This window comes from Euprymna scolopes, chromosome 7 (genome assembly GCF_053919585.1).
Source record: "Euprymna scolopes isolate OS-2025 chromosome 7, ASM5391958v1, whole genome shotgun sequence".
Classification (NCBI taxonomy): Eukaryota; Metazoa; Mollusca; class Cephalopoda; order Sepiida; family Sepiolidae; genus Euprymna; species Euprymna scolopes.
In genome coordinates, this window is record NC_136488.1 from 14921066 (window position 1) to 14938846 (window position 17781).

The 17781-nt window shown below is 35.0% G+C and overlaps 1 protein-coding gene across 4 annotated transcripts in view; it reads right to left on the bottom strand.

Moving 5' to 3' along the window:
* LOC145279612 (choline transporter-like protein 1) overlaps window positions 1-17781 on the bottom strand; it is a 141575-nt gene that overhangs the window by 40671 nt on the left and 83123 nt on the right. For all 4 annotated transcript variants that reach the window (XM_080130806.1, XM_080130807.1, XM_080130808.1 and 1 more), the window contains 2 exons: window positions 15968-16034; window positions 9025-9068 (listed from right to left, as the gene is read on the bottom strand). In XM_080130806.1, coding sequence (XP_079986932.1) covers window positions 9025-9068; window positions 15968-16034 — 111 coding nt within the window. The remainder of the gene's footprint in view (window positions 1-9024; window positions 9069-15967; window positions 16035-17781) is intronic.

Below are 17781 nucleotides of genomic sequence, written 5' to 3' on the forward strand. Positions count from 1 at the left end.
TTAAGTGTTATATTATGAGAATTTGATGTTCAATTAACATAATAATCAAAAGATTTTTTTATCACAAAAAAACAAACGAATTAACTCGAATTAATTTTTTTTTTAAATAAAAAAAATTTTTTTAAATAAAATTTTTTTTTTTTTAAATAAAACACATATTTGCTCTGCAATAGTATTTAGGTTTTTACTAATTATCAGTTTTATCATATATATATATATATATATATATACATATATATATATATATATATATATATATATATATATATATATATATATATATATATATGCATAAGCCTGATGAATCCTAGTGGGGATGAAACGCGGAATATTCTGTGTAGCTTAATTGCTATATATATTTTAAATAAATAAATAAATATATATATATATATATATATTTATATATATATATATATATTTATATATATATATATATATATATATATATATATATATATATATATATATATATATATATACGCATGATGTATTGAATCAATTTTATCTTAAGTATGTAGCAGAAACAAATAGAACTCTTTTTCTTGTGCGTCAGTGCCTCCCCTGACTGTGCGATATGGCACATACTGACGAATCAGAGGCATAGCGCAAGGACCTTTCTTACCCCCTACGGACATCTAACTGCTTCCGTTCCGGACGAGAAAAACTCCTCCCCTTTTCCAGCCAGACGCCAAAGAGAGTGGACCTGTTTCCTCACTCTCCCTCTCTGCCTACACCGGTATTGACGATTCCCACTTGGGAATAACTACCGGGCAAAGGCAGACAAGTTTTATCCGAGTTATATCTTTTGTGGTATCTTACCCTAACTCGCTTCAATAAACCTTTTCCTTGTTAAGTTTTACGAAGTTGTTTGTTCGTTTATTCAGTAGCTTGTGTTGAATTATTTATTTTATTAGGGAGTGCCCGAAAAGCACTAACTCAACTCCCTAAAAGTTGCTTCAGTCTGAGTTGCTACGAAGAGTGTCATCAATGTTACGGGGCGGGGGTGAAATGGAATAATGTTTTCTAATTCCTCGATGTAAACAAATTATTAAAAAGGTGCCAAAATTAGCATCAAGACGATGAATAACAAGAAATAATAAATCATATTTTTATTGCGGGCGTATCTTGTGTGTGTGTGCCGATTCAACACACGAGTAAAGAAAGTAACAAATGAATAAATTGTCCGATGTTTGTGAGAATGTAAAAATATTCTGGAAAAAAATGTTCTGGCATAAAGGTAATGTTTGTAACTGAATATATAGTCGTTAGGACTTTATATATATTTTTTAAATAATCTGATAGGATTTGAATTAAAATATGTAATTAAACGCAAGAGAGGAATCTTTCTCTGGCTGTGGAAGAAAGTTTCTTTTTTTTTTTACGAAAAGGAAAATAAAGTTTGTTGTTTTAATCGGTTACATAAATATATCTGATGCCGCCCATATATATATATATATATATATATATATATATATATATATATATATATATATTCCTTTGATAATTGATCCAGGGAAATGTATAAGCTTCAGGTGCAAGGCGCGCAAAATCATATTTATGGTTTAACGTCATGAGATGGAGCGAGCGGTTGAGATGGGTCCTGTCTGGACTGAAAGGGAACTCTGACTCGACTGATTGGGTTTTGTGCTCAGTGCCTTTTTCTAGGGGACAGATCGGCTCCAGCGAAAGCTGCCATAAAATATATTTAAAATTTGCTTTCTTTGAATGACGATTGGATGAAAAGTAGACACTCTGTCACGTTGTACTGCTCTGAAATACGTCTGCGACAATTACCAAGTTTCAGTATCTATGCCTGCAGAATTTGTGTGCGTGTAGATAACAGATTATGCGCTACTGGAACGCTCCTTGTCATACCACTCTAATGTCTGTGGCGTGTCACTACAGAGTCTATTCGTTACATCTCTGTATTTTCTACCTTATATAAATCTAAATTTCTTTTATATACGCATTAAGCAAACTACTCTAACCTCTTATACATATATATATATATATATATATATATATATATATATATATATATATATATATATATATATATGTATATATATATATATATATATAGTAGTAAGTTATAAAATATATATAGCGATTAAGCTACACTGAATATTCGGTGTTTCATTTACTCTAGGACTCTTCAGGCTTATGCGAGAATTTTGTGGTTGTCTCACGTTTTTATATACGCACCTTCTATTGAGTTTTTAGTAAGTCAATCAGCTTTCTAGTATCCACCACCCCCTTCTTAATCAGCCAATGAGCAGGCAATTACATGGCAAAGGCCCAGTTGACCTCCGGTTGACCCGTTTCTTCTGTGTTTGCTATTTAGCGTAGATATCTAGTGTCTTGACCTGTTTTAAATCTAGGTTAAGTTTTTTTTATATGTTAGTTTATTATATATATATATATATATATATATATATATATATACGTAGAAAAAAACTCGAATAAACTCAGAACCCCATCTTCCAACGTAGACCCCTACTACCAGGTCTCCTTCTCCAACATCAGGGATCTACGTTCCAACCTGCCAGAGGTTGAAACCCAATTACAGGAGACGAAACCGAACATATTATTTCTAAATGAAACTGGAATAGGGCCGACTACTTCCCTAGATGAGTTCATAATTAATGGATACTCTAATTTAACAGCTAAATCTGACCCCCAAGATCGCCATGGGCATGGAATATGTGCCTACATTAGATGGCTTTCCGTGTGGCAGGGATATCGCCAGAGAAGATCCTAACTTACCCTATATGTGCTTCCGGGCTGCACTTGCTAACACCACTGCATTTATATTTGCCCTCTATCAGCCCCACAACAGCAGTTACTATCTTTAAGAGCATATCTGAGAAAATAGACCACATCCTGTCTGCACATCCCTCGGCTAACATCCACACCTGTGGTGACTTCAACGTCCATAACGTGGAATGGCTGACCCATTCAAATAAGACAGACGATGAGGGGAGGTTTTGTCATGATTTTGCCGTTGCTTATGACCTCACTCAGATTGTTTGCGAACCCACCCGTGTGCCCGATACACCCGGTCAATATGCAAGCCTCTTAGACCTTTTTCTCTCAACTTCCCCTGAGCTATGCTCATGTTCCATTCATTCTCCTCTAGGATCCTTTGATTACTCCGTTAAGATAAAAACGAAATGTAATTTTGGCAAATAACAAATAGGATCCTGAACAGAAGTGTGTGGTCTATCCCAACCATTATCAATGGACCAGAGGTCATCTCGTCAGCATCAGACAAGGCCAAACTATTTGCAAAGAACTTTGCAGCTAATTCTACCCTATGCGACGAAGGCCATCAACTCCCCATATTTCCTCCTATAACACAGAACACATTAGGGAACATACAAATATCCGTCCATGAGGTCGCCAAGCTAATCAAGAACCTAGATTCCAGTAAAGCAACTGGCCCTGACGGCATCCCAATTATAGTCTTAAAAAAGCTTCAACCTGAACTTGCTCCCAAACTTACAAAACTGTTTAATCACTGAAGGAGAAGTGCTTTCCCACTCCCTGGAAACCTCATCAGTTTGCCCTGTATTTAAGAATTCAGGTGATAAGTCATCTCCCTCTCAGTACAGACCAATAAGTCCCCTGTGTGTTATGAGTAAGTTGCTGGAATCCATATTAAATAGAGAAATAGTCAACCACCTCAGAAGAAACAACCTTCTTAGTGACATGCAATATGGTTTCTGCTCTGCGAGATCTACCGCAGATGTGCTAACGGTTATATCTCACAGGATTAGTGAATCTCTTGACAAAGGCTTCCTTTCTAGGGCAATTGCTCTTGACATATCAAAGGCCTTTGACAAGGTATGGCATAAGGGTCTACTTCAGAAGATTTCCAGCTACGGTATAACTGGAAATGTTTTCTCAATCATTAAATCATTTCTCTCTGATAGGCTCATAAGAGTAGTGGTAGATGGATAAAAATCGTAGGCCTGCAGTATTAATGCTGGAGTCACTCAGGGGTCAATCCTGGGCCCAACTCTCTTCCTGATCTACATCAATACTTAAATCATTCGTAGACATCTATGCTGATGAACAACCATCTACGGCAACACATCAAAGGCTGTAAATGACAAAGTTCTCTCTGATTCTCTCTCCTCTGATCTCGAGTGCGTGGTTCAGTGGGGGAAGATGTGGCTGGTTACCTTTAATGCATCTAAAACCAAACTCCTATCCTTACATCATCGACGCTCTGATCCCCATCTGGCATCAATTGGGATGGATGGCTCTCGTCTGGGAGCGGCCCTGTGTTTTGAAAAGCTTCTGGGTTTGACCTTTACTCCTGATCTGAAATGGAACACGTACATCAAGTCTGTTGCCAAGGTCGCTGGAGAGATGGTGGGATCCTTCTACCGCTCCAGAGATATCTCACTACTGATGAAATTCTCTATCTATATAAAAGCCAAGTACGTCCAAGGATGGAATACTGTTGCCATATCTGGGCAGGAGCTGCTAAAAACAGCCTATCCTGCCTTGACAGAGTACAAAATAGACTTCGTGGCTTAGTGGGGGATGCCCTTTTCTCTACCTTGCAACCTCTCTCCCACAGAAGAGACGTTGTGAGCCTGTCCTTGTTTTATCGTTATTTCCATGGCAGGTGCTCGCCTGAACTCCAATCTTTGGTTCCCCCTCGCCAATCTTTCACGAAAAACACCCGTCTAGCTGAATCCACTGTGAAAAATTTCCCCCACTCTTTATCTGTGCCTAAATCAAAATGTGGATTCCATGAACAAAGCTTTTTTCTTAGAACTGCGCGCCTATGGAACTCTGTTTCGTTTGCCTGCTTCCCACCTGACTATAACTTGGATGTCTTCAAGTCCAACGTTAACAAATTCCTAATAAACCGCCCCCTTAAGTAATCACTTCATCAACTCTCCACACTAACGTAATGTACTTGCAATAACCCTTATCCCTGTATCCCTGAGTGGCTTCCGGGCCTTGATGTGGTGACCAATGGGTAAAAAAATATATATATGTGTGTGTGTGTGTGTGTGTGTGTGTGTGTGTGTGTGTGTGTGTGTGTGATAGTTTATGTATATGCATGTTTATTAATTTGTTTATTTTCTATTGTTATTGTTAGTTTTAAAATTATTTTGTATCTCTATCCTAGAGTAAATTTTATCTTGCGAACACAATTGTTCACTATTTCTCTCCTACAGTTTAATAGATGTTGGGTTTTTTTTAAAGTATAGGATAGCAAATTTTTCATGAAGGCATAATCTACATGGATCGTCTAGGTCTCTTCATGTGTTTGCTTGTCTTACTATTTTCCGTTCGACTACCAGCGAATGGCCGCTTTCCTTGAGTTCCCAGTATTTGTCTGTTTGTTTGTTAGAGTTGTTTTCATACGGTGTTTTTTATTTTTGAATGTACTTTTGTGGTCATAATATCGAGTTTCGAAATCTAAGGAAGTCATACCTACGTAATAATTTGTGTAAGGGGTTGGTTGCGGGAAAGTGCTTTTCGATAAGATTTAGAAATTTCTTGCCAAGTTTTGTTTTTAACATTTGATTGCATGGCGCCGTATACCAGATTATATTTCTTTTTCTTCTATTTTTAATGTTATTATAGTTATTGGTGTTTTGTTGCTTATATTTGATATCAATATTTTTGTATCCACTATTTTTTAAGGCTGTTTCATAGATCTTGGTTGACCTGTTTAATACATTTTTATCGCTTGAGTTATTGCTGAGTCTACTTACGATCGAGTTAGAAATCTGTTTTATAATTGATGGTGGGTGATTGGACTTAGGGTTTATGTATATTGGATTAGCGTTATCTTTTAAGTAGGGTTCATATGTGTTTTTATCTAAATTTAACGTGACTTCCATGAAGTTTGTTATTTTTATGTTAGCTAATATGTCTACTTTGGGGCCTAATTTTTTCATTTCCCTGTGTATGATTTTCTTAGTTACTTCCCTTGACTTTGTTGGAGTCTTCTATTATAGCTAGTCCATCATCTCTATATAGGCCGATATCCGTAGTATCAAATATGCTTGTGAGGGTATGCAGAATGAATAATTCCACAAGATCTGATGCCTCTGCAGAATCCAGGGCACCCATCGCTAAATCAAACGAATTTATCATTTTAGTTTTTATCCATTGGTTATTGTTATTTATTAGAACTGATTTTCTACATTTTTTTATGTTGATTTCTTCCGAGGATATATCAGTGTATGCCTCGGCAAATTCTAAGGCAATGTTGCAAAGTTCTTCAGGATAGAAGTTTATGATATCGAACGTACATTTATTCATTTATTTTCTATATTTTTAAACCAAGTGATTGCTTCGGCAGTATTTGACCACTGGTTTAATTCTAGGTCTTGTTTGATTTGTTTTTTTTTACTCTAGAAAGTATTGCTTTGCTAATTCTACCTATTTCTGGATTAGTTGGGTTTATCAAGCGGGTGCTAGGATTATTATTGAAGTCCCATTTGTGGTCTTTGAGCAGAATGTATGCCTCTCTAGGTTTCAATTTGCCAACTTTATCGCTAATTTTTAATTTATCAGTAATTTGTTTACTTTTAGTATTTATTATATCCATGTAGTCGCATTCGTTTGTATCCAGTTTTTTGTAGTTTTTTTTTAATGTTTTCTGTGATTAGTTTGTCATATTCAACATTATCTATTTTATAAAAGTTTCTAGCTTTATCTGCTTTTACAAAGATTTTATTAGAGTTTCTAACGATTTTGTGTAGTTTCCGTTGGAAATTATTAAGTTGATTGTGGAATTCTAAGTTTTTAATTATGTTTAAACGGTCATTTTCAAAGTTTATCAAAAGGTCTACTGTTTTCGCATTTTTTAGGGTTTTAAAACCATAGGATTCATTTTTGTTTACATTTTCATTTTTAAGAAAGACATTTGCTCGCCATCGCATTTGGCGTATTAGTTCATCTGTTTTTTTTTAATTAATTTAATAATATAGCTATGCTTGCTAGGTGTGGGGATGTTTTTTTTAGCGATGTTTCGAAATTAACCCTTTCCATATCTATTTTTAGTGTGGTGAAATAAATTCTTTTGAGAGTGCTCAACTGTTTCAGGAGCTAAGTATAACTACTTCATTTACTCACATAAATTAATATACGAAAGTATATATTTGTGCATAAACTTTAAGTATTTACTTCAACAGTGCTCAATACGTAGGTAGAGCTAGTTAGTAAGTTATAAAATATATATGGCGATTAAGCAACACTGAATATTCCGCGTTTCATCCACTCTAGGATTCTTTAGGCTTATGCAAGAATTTTGTGGTTGTCTTGCGTTTTTATATACGCACCTTGTATTGAGTTTTCAGTAAGCCAATCAGCTTTCTAGTATCCACCGCACCCTTCCTAAAAGGAAGAGACAGACAGACAGACAGACAGACAGACAGAGACAGACACAGGGAAAGTATGTAGTCTTATCGGCCATTTTAAAGTAGATATTGATTTAGTAGTTAAAGTTTCATAAATAAACTAAAGAAACAAAATAAATAATCAATATAAAACGGACAATTCTTTAAATGAAAGTGAGGGCAAAGAAAACTGAACTATCTTTGATAACGATGGAAAAGATGTAAATCCAACTATCATATACTTAACAAGTAGGATCGACTATACTCTCAAGCCTTGATAGAGGTCCATAATCTAGGAAAAGGAAAACTGTGATTTGAAATTCTCCTTATCTGTTGTCTTTGAAGAAGAGTTCATCAAAAACAATAAATGAACGTGCTCGTTAGAATCCCGATCGCTGATTTCTCCTAATAAGATATTCACAACAAGAACTCGTCTTCTACTACAATATGAAAAGATTTTCCTTTCTTTCTCAATGTGCCTAGCATGAGGCAAAATTTTTCATGAACAGTTGTTGGTTTGTTGACATCATAGGTTCCTATTTACAATGCCTCCCCACGAGATAGAGTTAGACACCAGGGTCGTTTTTTAACGTGGAGAAAAGGAACAAAAATAAAATTTGTCTCAGCCGTGAAGGATTTCTCCTCCACTGACAGAGAACAAGAAATTGAAGTGCAGCATCTGAAGAATAGATACTACACTTTGATCTTGTCCCGAAGGCCACGGAGGTTGACATCATAAGTTGAACCTCAACTTCGGCATGATTCCAGGGTTATTAGCTAAAAGAATCGACTTTAAAAACCTACTGAAATATTTTTCTGGTAAAAAATGTCATAATTTGTGTGTGTGTGTGTGTGTGTGTGTGTGTGTGTGTGTGTGTGTGTGTGTGTGTGTGTGTGTGTGTGTGTGGTAAAGATTATATTTAAAGTTGTAATATTTGCTGTTATCTCGTTTGAATAAGACACAACACAAATACTAATTTGAAGGGTTATTTTATTTTCTGTTAACACTGCGAACATGGTAAGATGACATGAGTACAGCAGTCGTCAAAACACATGTGTACTGGACATCGACTCAGTGAACTCTGCCTCGTTCTCGTTGAAAAGGCACCAGCGTGCTCTACTTGGATGGTAGTAGCAGGGGGAGGAGTCAGTAAGCAGGGCGACTAGGTGCAAGGAAGGGTTAAGGAGTGAGAATTGTCTTTTACACTGTAGGGAAGAGGAAGGTTTAATGTAGTGCTGAATAGGATGGTAGTAGTGGTTTTGGTTTTGTGACCTAAATCTTTGGTCAGTACAAAGTAATCACCATGTGGTTCTTATTTAATTTCTTATTTTTGTTATATTTTTAACTCGCAACAAATTCCAGCTGATAAAGAAAAAAATAACAATTTGTGGTTTACCCATGAAGTTGAGATAAAGCCACAAAGATGATGCACAGAAAAGGGAATATCTAACACAAGTCATTAAATTTTCTATGATTTCACAAGTGGATTTGGTATAACAGATTTACCAGCAAATCATAAAGATAATTCCTGCCATTCTGAATAAAAGCAGCTGAAGCAATTGCTGTGATTCATAAGAAACTGCTACATGTTAACAAAGTAGCGGACAGGAATAAGTATTATTTAAACTTCTGATTTAAAATACTTACTTTTAAGATGTCTGCATTTGAATGGTCAGCAGCATCTAAATCACCTAAAAAAAAGAACAATAAGACAAAAATTGATAAATGTCTACATCAATTTCTGGCATGGTACTCGATCTTGGTAGATGCCAGTTTGGACGACGATAGTATCTTAAGTATGGTCAAGAACAACACTGGCATTTAATATAAATTGGAGCATAAAAGGTATTGTTTAGCAAAGAAAGAAAACAAAACATATATATATATATATATATATATATATATATATATAGTGTTTAGCAAAGAAAGAAAACAAAACACACACACACAAACACATGTATATATATATATATTTCTGTAGAAATATATTTTCTTATAATATATACCAATCTTTATTTAATTTATCTTATTTATCCTTATATATATATTCCCCTTTTTCCCCTTTTTTCCTTGTACATATTTGTGAATTATTCCATGGATTTCGGCCTTTGGATTATTTTGGACCATCTTCCAATTACGGGATTTCCTTGGATTTTACTTGTGCAAATGGAAATTCAATTGACTTTCTTGAAGTTATATTTTTGGATTTTACCGTCATTGGATTATTTATCTTTCACCAGACTATCCATTCACGTGTAATCACCTTTTTCTTCAACATATTCCCTCTGCTTCACTTTTTTGTTATCAAGTAAGAACTTTGACTTACTTGTTGTTTCATCAAATACTTTTGTATGCAAAATCCGATCCCGCATTTTGTTAATTCCTACCTTCAAAACTCCGCGGATTAAGGACTATCCTCTTATCAAGTGTTTACTTTTCAGATTAAATATGTTTTTAACTCTTTTTCAAAGTGTTTTTTAACATGTTTTATTAACTTTTTGCTCATATATATATATATATATATATATATATATATATATATATATATATATATATATATATATAAACGAAATACGTATGATATACGTTCATAAGCCAAATTACAACACAATATTTAGTAAAATAAACAGATATTTATTTGTATGAAATTAATATTTCGCCATTATCAGATTTTTTATTGTTTTGTTGTTTTTTTTTTTTCGCCATGGTGGTAAATAGATAAATGGAAGAATTCAGTAATAAAGTTGTTCTTCGACAGTGATATTGTCTAATATCCGGAACATAATGCTTAGCACATCTGGCATAATTATGTTCTCTGTGTCACATATATATATATATATATATATATATATATATATATATATATATACAGGATGTAGCGATAAAATTGTCGCAATAGAAAAGACGATATGTTTCCATTTCCATTTGATGAAAACTGTTTTTTTTTTCTTTTTTTTGTTGCAGACCATCTACTACTTGGCCAGTTGTGTATAAATCCCAAGAGCGATAGGAACCTTCTATCATGTCTGAAAGTGACAAAATGTTCAATGAGTGAGATCGGAGATGCACCGCTGTACAACTTATGTTGTCTACGGATCTAAGTTATGACAACAGGATTATGGCCAGTACCCTTAAAATGCAAATCCTGATGGTTCAATGTTTGAGAGCACAGCTTAATTCATTGGAAAACTCATGGTTATATTCTTTGGTGTGGTCTCAAGTGAAGGCCACATCATGCCACCTCACATCTTCGAAGCTGGCTTGAAAGTCAACACCAAAGTGTACGGTGCAATTAGATAGTCGCTGGCAGATCATGGGTGTGGCAGCAGGACTCGGTGCTGGCTCACAAGTCCAAAGAGACCCAGGCTTGGCTTCCAAAGGAGTTCTACGACTTTGTACTCTTCTCTCACTACCTCCCTCCTCCCCCGATCCCACTGAACTACTTCATTTGGTCATACATCGAGAGCATCACAGACATAATCTGCCACAACATCAAAGCTTGATTGCCCAAGTATTCATCGAGCGCCCACCAGCGCTTGTGGAAAAGGCATACTCTCAGTTCCGGATCCGTATTGAGGTGGTGATTGAGGCTGAAGGCAGCTACATTGAATAGATGTCAGCTCTACTACATAATCAAGTTAGCTGAATTGATTTTTTTCAATAAACGTTTTAAAATAAACCTGTAGTGTTGTTTTCTTTAGGGTGTTAAACTTATTGTTTCACTCTATATACATTGTGTGTCAAATTATTAACGAGATAACATTTTTGTACCAGTTTCAGAAACCTACCAGTAGTTTCATATCAAAAGCTTTGAAAACGCTGGCAATGCTGAGCTGCACATACTGCGAAATTTTCGTATTGTTCCGTGCAATGTAAACAACTTGCCATCGTAATCCACGGTATTTCAGGTGTGTCAAATTATTAACAAGGCAGTTTGTTTCGTAAAGGTGGTTTGAGTAGTTCTGAAAAGAGTATTATTACAGAACAGATAGCAAAAGGTAAAACTACCCTCGAAATATCGAAAATGATAGGAAGGTACCATCAAACCGTGAAGAACTTTGTCAAGAACCCTACAAAGGTACGAAAGAGAGCTGATAAAGGTAAATCTAGAGTTGTTTCACACCATTCTCTACTCCAAATTAAACGTGAAGTTGTTAAGAACCCTGGGCAGGCAAGTCGAGAAGCCTTTGACCAAGCCGGATTGAAGAATATCTCAAAAAGTACTCGATGTCGCCTTCTGAAAGAAATGGCAAAGTCTGTTAAGCCTGTGACAAAGCCTCCATTAAAGCAATATCACATACAAAACCGATTGAAATTGGCAGAGGACAACATGAAAACGGATTTTTCTAAAGTTTTGTTCACGAATGAAGTGCGTGTCACTCTTGATGGCCCAGATGGAGCAAGGGATGGATCCTAGATGGATGACATCGTCATCAGCATTTATGGCGCCAACAAAGTGGTGGTGGGATAATGATTTGGGCTGGGATTATCGGAGGTAATTTAGTTGGCCCATGAAGAGTACCAGAAGGCGTAAAAATGACATCAAATGCTTACATAGCTTTTCTGAAGGAGCACTTTGAACCATGGCTGAAGAAGCAAAAGTTGACGTTCAGAAGAACCATTATTTTTATGCAGGATAATGCTCCCTCACATACAGCAAACAAAAGCAAAGAGTATTTGCAACAACTGGGGTTCTCTGCGCTACGGAAGATGGAGTGGCCTTCGAATTCACCAGATTCGAACTCAGTTGAGAACCTTTGGAGTATCATGAAGCAAAACCTCTATGCAAGTGGACGCCAATTTAAGAACAAAGATGAGTTGTGGGATGCTCTCCAAGAGGTATCGCGAGGAATAACTGTTGATGAAATCACAAATTTGACTAATTCTGTGAACCAACGTCTTTCACACGTCATTCATAAAAAAGGATCGCATATCCCCTACTAATTACGTCAACGTAGAAATTGCTATGAAGTTATTGTGTTCTAAGCATTTTTCCTAGTTCATTTAATGTGTGAAAATTATTATAATAAACAAGTTATGGGTATTTTGTGTTTTTTTTTTCTCAACCTCGTTAATAACTTGACACACTGAAATCAACAGATATTCCTATCTTTTGTCATAGTTTCGCTAATACTGCTTTAAATACTTTTATTTTCTGACTGGAGTAGCTGAACAGTATTATAAGCACTTTCTCAAAGTTTCATGGATTTTTATCCACTCGTTCCTTAAATATTTTAAAAAATGTAAACTCGTTAATAATTTGATATGCAGTGTATATATATATATATATATATATATATATATATATATATATATATAAAGAGAGAGAGAGAGAGAGAGAGAGAGAGAGAGAGAGAGATATGCAAATACTACCTAAAACGTAAGCAGAGTTTTGTAAAAGAGAAATCTGAGAAAAACAAAATTTTATAAAAAAAATGTTTCATACAAGAAATAAACTACAACCACTACATACGATTTCCCCCCACTTTCTATCTGTGCCTAAATCTAAACGTAAATTCCATGAACAAAGCTTCTTTCCCAAAACTGGCCGCCGCCTATGGAACCTTGTTCTACTGTCCTGCTTCCCGGTTGAATACAACATGGTAACCTTCAAATCCAATGTAAGCAAGTTCTTGTTGAGTGGTCCCCATAAATAATCAAATTCTATCCAATTTACTCCATACACGATTACTACACTACCAACTTACATTCATTAACCCTTATCCTCGGGTGGCCTTGTGGCCTTGATAAGTGATGACTCCCAAGTAAAAATAAAAAGAATATAAAAGTTATTTTCATGCAAGTAAATATTCATAGTGTAAACACGTGTTTGGCTTGAAAAAAAAAAGGTAGCAATTAAAGCCATTTGCCTTTTAGCATTGGCATGAATTGCTTAGCGATTCAGTTATCACAAATTAACACCATCAATAAATAAAACTATTAGGAGGCGTCCCAAATTCTACAATCTTTTCTTAAATGATTTGCCAAAGTTGAGAAGATGACAAACAGCACTGGACTGTGAAATGCTGAGCTCTTTGAGTGCTATTTGAGAGATTTTCCGCTATTTGTGGTGAAAATCTAGAAGTTCTTATAGCTGAAACAGATATTGCTTCTGGTCCAACTATAAGAATTGAAAAAGAAATTATACGGGGAAGCTGTGAGTAAGATGGAGAAGAGTAAAGTTGACAGACTCTCATGCATTGTTCCAGACATGTTGAAAGTTGCAGGTAAAACAGGCATTGAAATGATCACAGACTTGACAAATCGGATCATAAAAGATGTTATCCTAAAAACCTGGGAATTTAGTACAATTGTGAATCGTTACAAGGGTGAAGGGGAATAACTAGAATAAGACAATCTTAAGATTTTTTGACAGTGTATGGGAGAATAATTAAGTAGAAAATATACATAGATGAAATGCAGTTTCCTTTTATGCCTAGGAAAAGTATCATTATCCTTAGACAAATGTAAGAGAAATGAAGAACCTGCATCTTGCCTTTATTGATCTGAAGAAAGCTTTTGATAGAGTTTAAAGAGAGGTTGTTTGCTGGACTTTGTCTTAGCCAGAGACAAATGGTAAAGGTTGTTTAAGCAATGTACAGAAATACTCACAGTCGTGTTAGAGTTAACAACACATTTTACTTGAGTAAAAGTTTCTTAACCATCTAACAGCAACTTCATATTTCATAAAACAAATGCACCCAGATGCTCTGATAAACTTCCCAAATTGAACTATATATGGAGATCAACTAGCAATGGTCTTAGCTGACCGGCAGAAAGATCCTTTACTCATGTGTACAAAAGAAACCCCTATTTCCATTATGGGACAGGAAAAATGGGGTTTCGTCTGATTCGCATCAATTCCGTTGCAAGAGGAAAGGTAACCACTTTCAAAGTTTGATCCATCCATCCGAAGTCATCTTTTTCAATTGTACAAGTTTAAATTCACGACACGACTATTGCGTTTCATGCTGAAATCGCAGGTCGTTTGAAGAAATTGAATCATATGTAACCTTATCATAATTTAAACTTTGTCGGCATCTTGACAAAAAAAAAACAAAACAATTTTTAACACATCAAAGTTTTATTTATAGAGGGGGGTTATGTTCCAAGATAAAACTTCTTTGAGCCTCCAGACCAGATCAGCGTCATCAACACAGAAAGATTGTGCTCCCTGAAGTATATGCTTCCATGGCAATCACACCGGAACTTCCTGACACAATTGAGTATTGAACAAATGAACTTTTTTCTGTTTTCTACTTACGAGATTTTGTTTTTGTATATTTATAAATGTTAGATTTTACATAATCTTCTGTGTTAATGTTGTTCCTCCAGCAATGTGTTCATCACATTTTCTCTGTTATACAAAGCAAATATTGGAATAACCATTTCTCTTTTTTTCTTTCAATCAAATGTCACGTTTTTATGTTACTAATGGAAATGTTGAGAAAAAGCATTGGATCAATTAGGGTTTTAAGACCCCAGCAGGAGGAGAGGACAAGAGGGACAGCTTTCGGTTGACACCGGTTAACCTTCACTTTCACACGCGCGCATGGCATTATGTACAGAAACTTTGAAAAAAAAAACGCGATTACTTTTTTAAAATAGTGTGCGTTTTTGTTAACTTCTGAATTCTAACGTCGGTTTCTAACGTAAGAAAAACCCTGTTCCAAAAGCGTTTTATATCCTATATGAAAAAAAATTATTTCTCATACCAAAAAATAGTATAACTATTACAATGTAAAATAATTATCCTGCGTTTGTTATCCGCGGCCGCCACAACACTTCCCAACCCTCCACCGCCTCCCACCAAATGTAAACAGAATTTTTTGTAAAATATTAAACAGTTCTTCTGCTCAAAACGGTTAATTAAACTGCATAAGTGCCTGTTAAAAAAATATACCAGTTCTATAATTGAATATCCCCCTAAAAAAAAAAAGAATAATAAAAAAAAACGTAGTCCCCCCCACACACACACTAAAAAAAAAAAAAGTGAGCATAAAGTGCGTGCATTTTTTCATATCTTGGAAACTACTTGTTTCCTGGAATTTTAAAAGTTAGTGATAATTTTTAAAGATTTTCCGTGGGTGAAAAGAAAGCCCCCCCCCTTCCCGAAAAATATTTTGGCCACAAAGTGGGTGCTCATTTTACGTTAAATTATTATAGAAAAGTAATCCCCCACTTTTTAAAAAACATTTCTTCATATCTTGGAAACTACTCATTTGCCGTAATTTTAAACGTTGTTTTCGTTTTCAGCGACCCCGAAAACTTTAAAGAGTGGTAATTTAAAAAGAATTTTCGAGGGTGGAGTAATTCTTCATATTTACCAAACGTTCTGTTTAAATAGTTTTATTAAATACGTTTTGTAAATAAAAAAAATAAAAAACGCATCCTACATTAAAAAAAAATAAATATTGATGATGAAAAAGCGAAGGACTCATTTTTTATGTTTGTTTTCAGAATGTCATGTGTGGGTGCAACGTTTAAGGTCAACCGGTGTCGATCAAAAGTTGTCCCTTTTTTTCCTCTCCCTGATCCAGTCTTTAAGCCCCAATTGATCCAAAATATTGAATCATTCAAAATGAAATACCTGCAATGTCAATGGCGATAAAGATGTAGACAAGACCTGCGACGCAACCAATTGCAATGATAAATGTCTGCAAAAGAAACAGGAAATTTTATTATCAGACTTTCATGATTTTGTAATTCCATACAATTAATCCAAAACGCGGTTTTCTATAACATTTTTTCTTTTCTTACAAAAGACTCGAAAGAGAATATTATTAAAATAGGCACACATTAATAATAATAAAATAATTTAAAATAAACATTTTCAAATATAGTTTTATTTTTCAAATATTTTTTAATAGGTTTTCCGAATGTTAAGTAAAATATGCATATATATTGTGCCAGACCCGTTGGGTCATGATTGCTCTCGCTAGCTGTTCAATTTTGCTTAATTCAGAAATTCATAAACTATCTATTCAGAAATTCTTCTTGCATAAGCAAAAATGATATCATCTTCTGGTATAATTAAAGCGATTATTTTGCCATCTAATTAACATTAGTGTTTGTGGTGTGTACGAACGTATTATGTAAAAACAACTGAAAAGGGAGAGTTACTCTTGCTATAAATGCTCACAGAAAGATTAAGCAATATTAGAAAGTGATTGAATCAACGTAGAGTAATACAGTTGAGAGACATACATAGCTAACTATGTGTGACTTGTTAAATTAATTATAAATTTTATTTTATTTTTATTACTAGTTCATCCAAACAAGGCACAGTGCCACTTTGACATAAGAGGGTACTATTTGGGATCAAATGTACAGGAATACTATGTAGGGAGTTGAGAAGCATGATATCTGTTCACATTACATTTGAACTTCTGCATGTCAGTACAGTCAGGGAAGCAGAGACCCAGGAAGAAATCCCAAAGTCTAGCAGTTCGAGGGAAGAAGCTATTTGAATAGAAGATTTTCTGTCATCTAGGGATCTCTATAGGGTGAGATTTTGCTGCTTGTCAGGTTAGTCAGATGTGATTATGTCGAGGGGGTACAAGTACTTTGAGTTCGTCGGAGCACATTCCATTAAAATACTTGTAAAACAGATACAGAAATACAGCATTTCGGTGATGAGACAGAGTTTGTAGTTTGGTTGCTAATGTGAGACATATTAGGTTGGTGACTCTTTTAACTCTGTCTAAGAACGAGAGACTAGTGGCAGATGCACCAGCCCAAATGTGGTAAAAATGCTTCATACATGGGTGAGTGTTGGTCTTGTAGAGGTACAGGATACTCTCACGTGTGAACAATTTTCAAGCACGGTAGAGAGAGTTCACCTTACAACTAGTTAAAACAGTTTTTTTTGTTTTTCAAACATGACTCAATTCTAAAATTAAGGTATGTTTTAGCTTTTATGTTTTGTTTTTATTAAAGTAAATAAGAAAAAAGCCTTAGAGAAACAAGTGTTGATTACGTTTAGCATAAAAATATATTAATCAATTAATATATTTGTATTAGTTGGTATATTCATACAGCGAAAGTGATAAATATTGATTATGGAATATATGTGTGGTAACACCAGCAGCAGCGAATTCTCGCAGCTCGAGATTTTGAATATACTTTTTTTCTTTTTTTTTTTTTACACAGTGATCACCACTTATCAAGGCCCGGAAGCCACTCAGGGATAAGGGTTATTGCAAGTACATTACGTTAGTGTGGAGATTTGCTGAAGTGTTTACTTAAGGGGGCGGTTCATTAGGAATTTGTTAACATTGGACTTGAAGACATCCAAGGTGTAGTCCGGTGGGAAGCAGGCAGACGGAAAAGAGTTCCACAGGCGTGCAGTTCTAAGAAAGAAGCTTTGTTCATGGAATCCGCGTTTTGATTTAGGCACAGATA